This window comes from Podarcis pityusensis, assembly GCF_964106645.2.
Source record: "Podarcis pityusensis genome assembly, chromosome: 4".
NCBI lineage: Eukaryota > Metazoa > Chordata > Lepidosauria > Squamata > Lacertidae > Podarcis > Podarcis pityusensis.
Genome location: NC_138027.1, coordinates 16017063 through 16030213, shown reverse-complemented (window position 1 = coordinate 16030213; position 13151 = coordinate 16017063). Strand labels below are relative to the sequence as shown.

At 45.7% G+C, this 13151-nt stretch overlaps 1 protein-coding gene across 11 annotated transcripts in view; it reads right to left on the bottom strand.

Moving 5' to 3' along the window:
- FAT3 (FAT atypical cadherin 3) overlaps positions 1-13151 on the bottom strand; it is a 719557-nt gene that overhangs the window by 391386 nt on the left and 315020 nt on the right. For all 11 annotated transcript variants that reach the window (XR_013985096.1, XM_081001695.1, XM_081001693.1 and 8 more), the window contains exon 5: positions 2784-3098. Coding sequence is in view for 10 of the 11 variants with exons in the window: in XM_081001695.1 (XP_080857821.1) it covers positions 2784-3098 (315 nt within the window). In the remaining variant the exon portion in view is untranslated. The remainder of the gene's footprint in view (positions 1-2783; positions 3099-13151) is intronic.

The following is a 13151-nucleotide window of genomic DNA, read 5'->3' as shown; positions in this document are numbered from 1 at the left end:
TTCATATGTTCCCCAGTATAGATCAGAAATAGGGAACTTTAAGCCTGGGGGCCGAATGTGGTCCTGCAGCCTTCGCTGTCTTGCCCTCCGGACTTTTCCCAGGCTACATGTTCAATTGCTCTGCTTTGCAAACTCCTTGAGTGTGTCTGTCTGGGGTGGGGTGGGGGGGCTGTGTCCTTGAACTGCAGCAGTGCCTCTTCCTTGCCTAGATGGGGAGATGTGTGTGATATGAGGTCCATGAAGAAACATCTGACTTTCTCGTAAGTTGGAAGGCAGCCCGTTGTGAGTCACAGCTGTTGCTTCGCTCACTTTTGCCACCGGCCACCAACCCCTGGCAGCTCGCCGAGCGAAGGATCTTGCTCTCTTATTAAGTTTGTGTACGCAGGTTTTCCACATTCCAGGTAATGCAGAGGATGGGGCTGCATTTTGAAATCTGCTCACGCTTGGGCAAATCTCTAAATTAGTGCTCTATACGACTCGTGGCAGAGCTTGTGGCACCAGGCTCACCTTTTATGGCTATGTCAAACCATAGTGGGGTGGGAGAGGTTTGCAGGGAGGCCAGTCCAGCAATTTCCACCACCCTGTGACTTCCCATGATTTTTTGCCTTCTCGCCTAAGTAGGTATTGCTGTCTCTAACAAGGGCTGCTGTCCAAAGCAGTTGGGTCTGCATAAAAAGGGAGAGGGGGGCTTCAGAGCTGCAGCTGAGCCACTCCGAGGGGCAAAGCAGCCAAACCAGGGGGCTGAAGGGGGACAGCTAGATTCGGCACTCTGTGTTGAGAGGGGGTTGCCGTTCATTAAACCAGATCCCAAAGAGAGAAATCTCTTTTTCTGCTTCACAGTGTGAGTCGTGAAAAGCACCTGCTTACAGTGTTGCTTACTCTCACTTGGAAATCACTGATAAGGCTTTTAAAAAAGATGGGGTGAGTGGGTGGGGGGGTTGGAGAAGCTATCGATCAGCATGGCAGACCACCAAACACCTGTGCCCACTCAATACTTCGCTGTTTACCATTTGCTTAGGTTCCTCCTCGGTCTATTTCCAATCCATGTAAAATTGTTCCAGCGAAAAACACTCCAATTAACGTTCTGTGTTAAGGCGAGTCTGCCAAGTGCTTTTTATATTCATTAAAGTCTCGAAATTCTTACATATATTTTTGGGGGGAAAACAATCTATTTGAATGCTCAGTTTGATTGAGGACACCTGAATTCGACTTAGTGAGAAGCTTCTGGCAAAGTATGTTGTTGCCAATGAAAGCTGTTGTTGAAATACTCTCGCCAGTTTGTAAAGTGGCGCTGGACTTAGGAGTCGCCCACACTTCTGCTCGTCTCATGCACAGAAAACATGGCTATCAGTCGTTTTCTGCTTGACCTACACTTTCTAAGCATGGGTCCAAGCAGTTTCCCCCTTGCCCCAATTCTATCCCAGATAAAACTTGCTCTTAAATCAGAGCAAATGTCAATCCGAAGAAAACCCAAATGGCTGCTTGCTCCCCTTGGGAACTAAAGAGCAGTTTCCCCCTAGAGAAAGCAGAGGGACAGAAGGAAGTATGGATAAGTCTTTAGTCACAGGAAAATAAGCTACATGGAGCTACCTTTGAAGGCGAGTCGGAGACTTCAACTAATTCAGAATGCGGCAGCTAGACTGGTGACTGGGAGCGGCCGCCGAGACCACATAACATTGGTCTTGAAAGACCTACATTGGCTCCCAGCACGTCTCCTAGCACAATTCAAAGTGTTGGTGCTGACCTTTAAAGCCATAAATGGCCTCGACCCTGTATACCTAAAGAAGTGTCTCCACCCCCAACATCCAGCCTGGACATTGAGGTCCAGTTCCAAGGGTTCCCTCACTGGGAGAAGTGAAGTTACAAGGAAACAGGTCAAAGGGCCTTCTTGGTAGTGGCACCCACCCTGTGGAACGCCCTCCCATCAGATGTCAAGGAGATAAAGAACTACACATTTTTTTAGAAGACACCTGAAAGTTTCTCCCACTACCTGGTACCTCATCCTCCAAACTGGAGAGATTAGGGGCTGAACCTAAGACCTTCAAAGTGCAAAGCATTTGCTATACCTGTGATTTGCAGAGGCTCAGAGGTTAGTGGCTCTGGAGGTGCCAATTCAAGGAGCCCAACAGACCTCGCCATGATGTTTGGGCCTGGATCCAACCCTTCTGATGGCGTTAGTCCAACTGCTGCTTCATGATAATCTGGGTCAGAGTTACAGTCTGGTTTGCTGCTCAGGGTCAGATATTATGGCCCCATTGAACGGGGTGTTGTTGACAAGAGGTCCGTGCAGCCCCTCACCCTTTTACCCCGGACTCTAGAGCTACTGCCCTTCCTCTCCCCTGTAACACACACACACACACACACACACACACACACACACCATGGACGCCGTAAGGTTTAGCCAATGTCCATGTGTGACATTTGTAGCAAGGAATGGAATGGCATGTTCTTCAGCTCTCCCCATCTTCTTTTCAAAAGAAGAGATATTTTGGGTTTGTTCCCCTTCTCTCCCCCCCCCCCCCGGAAGCTGGGAGGGGAATTGGCAATAGTTGGCGCACTTCACCCATTTCCTCCCCCCCACAACCCGCATTGCATGCTTGGGGAAAGTCCCCTAGCATTCAGCAGGAAATCCCAAGGAAACCCAAAATGGTTTTTGTGGTGAACAAGGTGCAGAGTCCTCATAACATCTAGGAAAGTCTGCTGCATAAAACAACACTGAAGAGAAGCCTCCCTATAAAACTCATAAGTGGTGCACTTGCTCATTTCAACCATGGATGGCTTACCGTTAAGATATCGTAGCTCCCAGCTGTGAACTGCTTCCTTGAGGAGACCATTCCAGTCTTCGGGTCAATGAAAAACTTCCCGTCGTCATTCCCATCCACGATGCTGTAGGAAATCTCCGCATTGGGGCCTTCGTCCTTGTCAAAGGCGAAGGCTCTGTAGATCGGCTCGCCTCTCTTCTTCCGGTCCCTCTCTGGCAACTTGATCTGGTAGACTTTCTCTGGGAACTGGGGCTTGTTGTCGTTCTCATCGAGGACTTGGACCACCAGCCAGACTGTAGACTGCTTGGGAGAGGCGCCTCCATCCGTGACTGTAACCTGAGGGAAGAAAACGGTAACAGCAAAAGGCAAAATGTCCACAGGCGTTGTGAAAACTGTTGTGGGAATACAATGAGCCTGAATGTTGTTTGGGGACAGATAAAAGAAACCACTTCTTCACGCAAGCTGTGGGACCCCCTCCAACAGGAGGCAGTGATGGCCGCCATCTTGGATGGCTTTAAAAGAGGACTGGAGAAATTCATGGAAGAAGAGGCTATCAATGGCTACTAGCCATGATGGCTAAATTCTACACTCACGGTCAGAGGCATCATGCCTCACAATATCAGTTGCTGGGAATCACAGGCAGGCAGAGTTCTGTTGCATTTAGGTTTGTGCGCTTACCACAGGTGGTACACTCTGGACACTCTGAGAATAGGATGCTAGACTAGATGAGCCATTGGCCTGACCCAGCAAGCTTGGCGCTGTGGTCTAAACCAGCCCTACCTGGAGATACTGAGGATTGAGCCCATTGCCTTCTACATGCAGAGCTGGGAACATGGGTGGCGCTGTGGTCTAAACCATGGAGCCTCTTGGGCTTGCTGATCGGAAGGTTGTGGTTCAAATCCCTGTGATGGAGTGAGCTCCCGTTGCTCTGTTCCAGCTCCTGCCAACCTAGCAGTTCGAAAGCATGCCAGTGCAAGTAGATAAATAGTTATTGCTATGGTGGGAAGGTAAACGGCATTTCCATGCGCTCTGGTTTCTGTCACGGTGTCCTGTTGTGCTGGCCACATGACCCGGAAAGCTGTCTGTGGAGAAACACTGGCTACCTCAGACTGAAAAGCAAAATGAGCGCCACAACCCCATAGTTGCCTTTAACTGGACTTAACCATCCAGGGGTCCTTTTCCTTTGCCTTTTACTTATGTTCTCAACATGGGATTCTGTGTAGTTTTGATCAACCCATGTTGAATTTGATGGGGCTTCTTCCCACATAAGTGTAGTTCTGACTACAGTCCTAATCCGCTTTCTACTGTGGATTTTAAAAACAGGTGGAATACATCATTCATTATTGTCCCTTTTCACACGGAAATAAGAGATCTGTTTTGTTACTCTGTTGTCAAATACAAAATCATATTTACCACAACAATTTAAAGCATGAATTAACTTGAGAGTTATATTTCAGCAGATGCTCACGCCCAAGAGTTTCCTGTACAAAATTTATCAAACAAAATGTTGCATCACACAAAGGACTTTTATATGCGGAATGAAGAGTGCTTGTAAAATGTTTATATGCTCACAGGAATTCATACAATCCTACAAGGATGCAAAAGAGCAAAATACCAACAGGGTAAAAGAAAAAACAACAACACAGAACTGTCCTTCCCTGATGGCTGAGCAGGGGAAACGAAATAGGATTAAGTCTATATTGAACTGTAAAATCAAGGCAGGAAGGCTGCCTGCCTGGCAGAAAGCCCAACTGAAATCAAGGAGATTTACTTCTGAGTATACATGGCTAGGATTGCAGCCATAGATGGCTTTGTGGTAGGCCATGACTCAAATCTTTAAATTTTGTAAAGACTAACATGGCTATTCCACTGGAAATCCATTAACTTTGAAAAGGGAACACATAGGGAAGGTAACTTGATTTGGAAATGTCCGCTGATGGCTGAGATATGCCTGTTTACAATGTGCTAACATCTACATGGGAAAATTATGTAAATTTTGGGCCAGCGTGAGGATTGGAAATGCATTACGGTATCTACAATATTTTGAACTACTCAAATGCCAAAAAATACATCAGAATGTATATTTTGAGACAAAATATATTGGGTTGGGTTTTTTTTTTAAAGAGAGAAAATAGGTTTAAAATTAGTATTTAAATGGGGGGGGGGCAGATTAAATGGGGATGCCACTCAGGGTTAAGTCAGAAAAAAACCTTGAGGCCATTTCAGTGAATTTGAGCAAATGTTATTTTTTTCTGCGGAGACAGAGGGTGTTTTTTTGCTTCATTCCCTCCCCTGAACTTCTTGGATGTGACGCGCTATATAAATCAAAATTACAAAACATATAAAGATTGTCAGATTCAACCCCCGCCCCCCTCGTAATTATTCAGAACCACCAGTTTGCACTTTTAAATATAAAAAGGTGAAGGGGTGGGGGGGGGGGGGAGGGCAGAGGGAAAGCCAGCTAAATAAACTAACACAGCAGTTACCCAGCAAAGCAATCAGTGTGAAATGGGAGGTCAGAGCAACCAGACTGAGCAAAATACAAGATCTTGGCTCAAAACCATCAAATGCTGCCACTGTGGGAATTGGGTACGTTAGCAGCTTTTTACAGAAGCAGAACCCACGCTATGTTCATGCAAGCAAAAATCAATTTCTGCCTCACTAGTGTCATGCTATAAAAGTTATTGCTGAAATGGGGGAGGAGAACGCTGAAACATATATGGATTTCATTCTTTTTTCTAAAGTGGCACACGTTACTTTTATCTCCTGGCAGCTCTCTGATCTTGCATTATTTATTTCTATGATCTCCCCCACAGTTCAATTATCAGCCATTCCACTTTAGTCTGAAGTCCGGTTGTTAATTTAACTCCTTCTGCTCCCCCTCAGGGTTCGTTCAAATTATTTGCTCAATGAACTGTACTCTAAACCACAAGATCTCTCTCTCTCTCCCTCTCTCTCTCCATGCAAATTATGCTTCACATCAGAGAAGCTGAAGAAGGCAGAAGCTGAAATGTTTTGCTATAATAATAATAATAATAATAATAATAATAATAATAATTGTACCCCGCCCATCAGACTGGGTTACGCCAGCCACTCTGGGCGGCTTCCAATTTATATACAGTGGTACCTCTGGTTACGAACGCTTCTGGTTATGAACACTTCAGGTTACGAGCTCCGCTAACCCAGAAGTAGCTGCTCCCGGTTGCGAACTTTGCCCCAGGATGCGACCAGAAATCGTGCGCCGGAGGCACCATGAGCAAAAGCGCACCTCAGGATAAGAATGGTTCCAGCTTAAGAACGGACCTCCGGAACGAATTAAGTTCGTAACCAGAGGTACCACTGTAAAAGCATAATAAAACATTACACATTCAATGGCTTCCCTATACAGGACTGCCTTCAGATGTCTTCTGGAGGTTATATTGTTGCTCATCTCCTTGACATCTGACCGGAGGGTGTTCCACAGGTTGGGTGCCACTGCCGAGAAGGCCCTCTGCCTGGTTCCCTGTGTAATCTCACTTCTCGCAGTGAAGGAATCGCCAGAAGGCCCTCGGAGGTGGATCTCAGTGTCCGAGCTCAACGATGTCAGCATTCGATATCTTACAGAAAACCCCTGCCTCATTTCCCCACGGGGCTACCACAACAAGAAGAGCTGCCAGATATGCCCCACTGTTCCTCAAAGTCCTACTGGTGAGAGGAGAAGTTTAGTTTAAACCTTTAGTGATGAACTGCAGACTACTGGGATCCAGGGCAACAGTAGGATGTAACGCTTTGCAACTTCAATGTCTTGCTACATCCACACGTTTTCTTATGACACATGTACCTCTCAGCAGGAAAATGGTGCGGTGGGGCAGCAGTGCTCACCTGACCTTCTGAAAGCTAAGTCATTTTCTGCACCGGGGAAGGAGAGAGGTGAGGCGGCTGGGAGGTTCGTGGTTCGAACACATCAGGAGGAGCACCAAATTGGTTTTGCCTGTGCATTTGCAGGGCACTGACCTCCCTATTGCCTTGCCCCTCTCCATCCTAATAAGCACCAGCAGCTTTGCTGTCAGGAGGTCAGGTGACTTCCCCTTCCCTACGCCGTTTCCTACTGGTAAAAGGTAAAGGTAAAGGTACCCCTGACCATTAGGTCCCGTCGTAGCCGACTCTGGGGTTGTGGCACTCATCTCGCTTCATTGGCCAAGGGAGCCGGTGTACAGCTTCTGGGTCATGTGGCCAGCATGACTAAGCTGCTTCTGGCGAACCAGATCAGCACACGGAAATGCCGTTTACCTTCCCGCCGGAGCAGTACCTATTTATCTACTTGCACTTTGACGTGCTTTCGAACTGCTAGGTTGGCAGGAGCAGGGACCGAGCAACGAGAGCTCACCCCGTTGCAGGGATTCGAACCGCTGACCTTCCCATCGGCAAGCCCTAGGCTCTGTGGTTTAACCCACAGCGCCACCAGCGTCCCTCCATGTGAATTTTGCAAGAACGCATTCTTAAGATTCCCAGTAAAAATACAAGGCCCCTTTCTCAATTTAGGAAGAAATGTGTTTACATTTCCCTTCTACATGAAGAAGCACAACATGCCTTTGTTCTTCTGGTTATCTGAAAAGTGTTTTCAAGAGTATACAGCCACAGAAATGGATCCGAACGAACGAAGAAGCAAACCTATTTGCATGGCCTAGATCTCGCTAAACTGGCAAACGTGTCTCTGGACTACATCAGACTGCAGGTGGGCTTTGCACGATTTGAATGGTCCTCCACAGAAACAAATGCATACTGTAGACCAGGGGGAAGGGTTTTAGCCAAGGCAGGGACATAAGGCAATATCTTTTATTTGGATCAATTTATGCTGGTGTAGGAACACGCATACATAATCGTAACGTTTGTCAATTAATCAACAGACCAAGGAATGTTATGCTTTTTAGTGTACATGGGAAATTTTAACACATTTCTTTTTAAGTACTTGGAATCTGACAGCTCATTAATTGCAAAACTGCTTTGCATAGCTGCAGGGGACACAGAGAGGTGTGTGTGTGTCATACAAGTTTTAGAAAACGCACAGTGCAGTTCAAAAGAATCCTCCCCAACCCCCCCTTTTGAATTAGGTGTCAATTTCTTCCACTTCTACTCCGTATCTATCTCAGGGTCAAATTAGGTATGAATGTAAGGGAGCCTTTTAAGGGTGTTCTTAAGATTTGCCACGTTTCATTTTGAAAAGCAGCTGCGGAGGCTCTCAACCTGTACTCCATTACGGGGTGGAGGGGGGGGTTACCCCATTCCTCCCATGCTGTTTTCCAGCAAAAAAAAAAAAAAAAAAAAGTCTTGAAGCTTTGTAATAAATAACATTTCATAATGCGCGCGCACACACACACACACACTGTCGTCACTCACACCAAGTTCCAGATCCACCAATCCATTCACGTCTTTCAGCGCAGGAGGGGAATGAACCTGCAATTCATGCTCATTGACTCTCTAAGTTCATTGACACCTTTTTCGCCTGTCCTCCTCAAAACTGTGCTGGCAGAAGGTGGGTCCAGTGGGAGTAGGAGACTCAGAGCCTGAGCAGGAGTTTGTGAGGGCCGAGGCTGGCTCCGCGAGGAGGAGGGCTGAGAGTGAGAGTTATCGCAGGATGCGGGCAGAGGATGGGGCAGGGTTGGGAGGAGAGAGAGAGAGAGGAGAGCTTTGGCGCAGGCAGAGGGTGGGTCGTGGAGAATGAGAGGGGGTTTGCGGTGCACAAGGTTGCTAGGGTGGAGTATGGGTTTTGTATGGGGGCGGCGGCAGCTGGGTCAGAGAGAGAGAGAGAGAGATTGCAGGGGCCTGGTCCAGTGCAGGAGAGAGAGAGTTTTAGGACTAGAACAAATTTATATTTTATATGAAAGAAAATTGTAAACATTTGAAAACGTTTGTAGGCTTGAACTGAAATGTTTTGTAATGTAAATCTAAGGAACTGATTTACCGATAATAAAGTGAAATAGTATAATTTAGTAAAGGTAAAGGGACCCCTGACCATTAGGTCCAGTCGTGGCCGACTCTGGGGTTGCGGCGCTTATCTCACTTGGCCAAGGGAGCCAGCGTACAGCTTCTGGGTTATGTGGCCAGCATGACTAAGCCGCGTCTGGCGAACCAGAGCAGCACATGGAAACGCCGTTTATAATTTTAATTTGACAAAGTGTAAATAAGTGTTTATAGAAATGCGAAGAATATGGAAAGTTATGTGGAAGTCAGAAAAAGGGAGGGAAGGAGGTCGATGCTCTTACAGAGTAATATATTAAGTCATAGAATTATGTAACAAAATGTGAATATGATTTAAGTGGAAAACTCAATAAAAAAGATTAAAAGAAAGAAAGAGAGAGAGTGTTTTTGCATGGGCAGAGGGGATGGGTATGGGTTGGACTTGGAGAGCGAGGGGAATGGTGCATAGCCATGGTGGAGAACAGGGGAAAGAGAGTTCTTGTGTGGGAAGAGGCGGGTGGTTTGGAGACAGAGACTCAGAGACAAGAGAGCAGGGGTTGTTGTTTTTTGCACAGGCCTGTTTGGAGAGTAGGGAGGGCAGCTTGGGAAAGAGTTACATGCAGGCAGAGGTGGGTTAGTCCAAGAGCAAGAGAGGGGGTTTGCACGGGTCGGGTGGAATCTCAGGCGAGAGGATTGTTGTTGTTTAGTCGTTTAGTTGTGTCCGACTCTTCGTGACCCCATGGACCAGAGCATGCCAGGCACTCCTGTCTTCCACTGCCTCCCGCAGTTTGGTCAAACTCATGTTCGTAGCTTCAAGAACACTGTCCAACCATCTCGTCCTCTGATGTCCCCTTCTCCTTGTGCCCTCCATCTTTCCCAACATCAGGGTCTTTTCCAGGGAGTTTTCTCTTCTCAAGAGGTGGCCAAAGTATTGGAGCCTCAGCTTCAGGATCTGTCCTTCCAGTGAGCACTCAGGGCTGATTTGGAGAGGTTTGATCTTCTTGCAGTCCATGGGACTCTCAAGAGTCTCCTCCAGCACCATAATTCAAAAGCAAGAGAGTAGCACCTGGTAAAGTAATTTTTAGCTCCTCAAATCCCTCCAACCTGTCTGGGGGTTTTTTTTGCTACACCAAAGGTGGCGACCCTAATTCCTACCCACCTTCCCCACCGTGGAGATTCTGTAAGGGGGTGAGTATCTTGGGAGTACGTGTATATTGGTAAACACACGAAGACAAAGGGCATGTGATGAAGGCACACTTTAAGTGGAATTTTTCCTTTAATTGCATTTTTTTTAAAAAAGTTATCTGAAGCGACTATGAAATTTTCTTATCGTTGTTGCACTATAACTAAGAGTTACGCAAATAAAATAAACAAAACAAAACAAAATAAAAATCCACCAAAACAAAACAAAAATGCTCAGCATTTTTTTCCTATTCATTTTTATTGAGAAGAGGCAAATTTGTTGCCATTCTCATCTCTTTTCAAACTGTTCTTATTAATCAAGAGTGTGCTGAGGTGGCAGTATCATTTGAAGATGAGCGAAGTTCAACATTTTGAGGGATGCAGTATTGGGGATAGAGAGAGAAAAAAATTCTGCACCTGCAAGTAAGAATTAGTCTGCAGAGAAAAAATGCAGCAACAACTAAAACCGCTCAAGGGACCTAATTTAAAGAATTTGAAGAACGAAAACCAGGAGAGTGGCACCAAAGCGTGGAGGGAAACCCAAATGCAAATTGCATGGAAAATATATAAATATAGAAAGACACCTGAAGGCAGCCCTGTTTAGGGAAGGCGGCCTTTTTTCATCTCCACCGTATTAAGCAGTTGGTCCCTTACCTTTCTCGCCCTGATCTGGCCACAGTGACCCATGCGATGATCACCTCCAGGCTTGATTACTGTAATTCACTCTATGCAGGGCTGCCCTTGAAGCTGACTCAGAAACTCCAGCAGGTGCAGAATGCCATGTTGAGACTCCTTACAGGGTCCTTGCCACGGGATCACATTCATCCAGTGCTTTATCAGCTGCACTGGCTCCCGGTGGAGTACAGGGTCAGGTTCAAGGTGCTGGTTTTGACCTTCAAAGTCCTATGTGGCCTAGGACCCTCGTACCTACGGGACCGCCTCTCCTGGTATGCCCCGTGGAGGACCTTAAGGTCCATAAATAACAACACTTTGGAAGTCCTGAGTCCTAAAGTTTAGATTGGCCTCAACCAGGGCCAGGGCTTTTCAGTCTACCACAGGAGATCAGGGCCCTGTGGGATTTGACATCTTTCCGCAGGGCCTGCAAGACGGAGCTGTTCCGCCTGGCTTTTGGGCTGGACTCAGTCTGACCCCCCTCTCATTTTTTAATTATTTTTTGATGGAACCCCTTATATGGGATTTTGTATATAAATTTTCCCTCGGCTCTTTTTGCTGGCCCATGTAGAACCAGCATGGATAGTTGGCCCTGGTGAATATTTGACGTTTTCTCCCCTTATGATCTTGATTTATGGGCCACCACTAATACAACGTTGCATTTTAAGCTGTATTTTAACCTATATTTTAATCAACTGTTTGTTTGTTTGAAAATGTTTTTACTGTATTTTATATTTGGTGTTAGCCACCCTGAGCCTGGTCTTGGCCGGGGAGGGCGGGGTATAAATAAAAATTTATTATTAATATTAACATTTGATATTTTTATTGTGTTTTTAATATTCTATTGGGAGCTGCCTAGAGTGGCTGGGGAGGCCCAGCCAGATGGGCGGGGTATAAATAATAAATAAATAAATAAATAAATAAATATTATTGTTGTTGTTATTATTATTATTTCTTGCTGCTCCAGCTCAGGCTAGCACAAAAAAAGGCTCCCAGGTCATGTCCAGTGGCCAGAAATGAGGAGAGCAATAACATTTGGAGGTACCACATTGGCTACCACTGCAGCCGACAATACTGCAAAGACAAAGAATTTGACCTTGTGAAAGCCCAAAAGCCTGCAAGCGTTCTTTAGAACGTACCTTTAACATCTCTCCTGCTTTTAAACTAGCTCCATTACTGCAGGTGACAAAGTTGGGGAAAGCTTTTATATCGAGTATTGATAGTAGGGGAGACATTCTTCTCTTAACTTCCACTGACTCTACTTTGGTGGATAATAGTCATTCAAAACCTCTTGTCTGCGCACTTCGGGGGATAAAGTATCTCTCAGCCTGACTCCTCTCAGAGTCCTTGTGCCTGCTGAGAGCTACGCTCAGACTACAAAGCTCATCACATTACCATCTTTTCACAGGCTCATCTACCATTCATTTTCTATTCACGCAACTTGCTTGATTCCAATCTCCTCAGCCAGCGGGAACTAAACACCTTCTCTTCAAAGTTTCCTTAAAATTATGGTGATTGCTGCAGAATTCTAATCTCCTCCCTTTCCAAGCTGCCTGGCCCAGATACGTATAGGACCCCTGACATCACCCCCCCCCCCGCAGTAGCAAAGGTAGTTTCAATCCTACAGTCCTTCTCCTTTATTTCTCTATTTCTATGTTTTTAAATGCCTTTCATCTCCTTTCCCTTTTTAATATGACTGGGGGAAAAACAACATCATTTTGAAAGCTGGTAAACTATCAAATTTGACTGAATCCCCAAGAAATGGAAATCTATTCTTCAGCTGCTGTGCTGAAGTGAGTCTAAGCCTCTTTAGTTGGAAGTATGCATTGCTGACTTCAATGGGATTCACTGCTGAGTAAATGTGTGGACCTTTAGTGCACATTGTGGGCAGCCTGTGGCCTAATTTCAAAAGCCCTTTGCAAGTACAGATGGACATTCAGTTTCAGATCTCCAACTCAGTCCTCCACATAAGTTTGCAACTCTTTTTTATGTCTTCATGAAAATTCATCAGCCGCGAGAATTTAGTCTAATACACACCTTTTTGAATATCCTTTTGCCTAATGCGTGTAGGGGTCAGATGGCATTATCATGAGGAATTATAAAATATACATCAAGCCATCGTGTCCACGATGAAAGCATTGTGTTGACTGGGTTTGATATATTGACGATAATTTCTGATTAAATCCCATAAGATTCTACATTCATGCCCTCTTCATGCCCTTTTTGCCTCTGATGCCCATTTCCCCTTGCCTGACAAGTCACGTACACTGCCAGTTGCTTCGCCAGCCAGGCATCCTGGGCCATAAAGATAGTGGGCAAGTTTCTTTGATGTAGGATGCTAATCTTAGGGCCGGGAAACAGATCTCACATGAAGGTGATAATGATTGCTGTCCTCCTGGCCATCCTCCTTATCATGTGTATTGCTTGTTTATTACCTCAGGGGTTGCCAGATGCTCTTCTTTGTAGTTCTGTTCTTTATTTAACCCAGAAATATATGTGCTTAATTAGTTTTAGTAGTTTAACTTGTCCCCACGTGGGTTTGTGGAAATGCTCAGAAAAAATCTGATTGGTTCTTTTGAACACTCTGTAAAAAGTTAT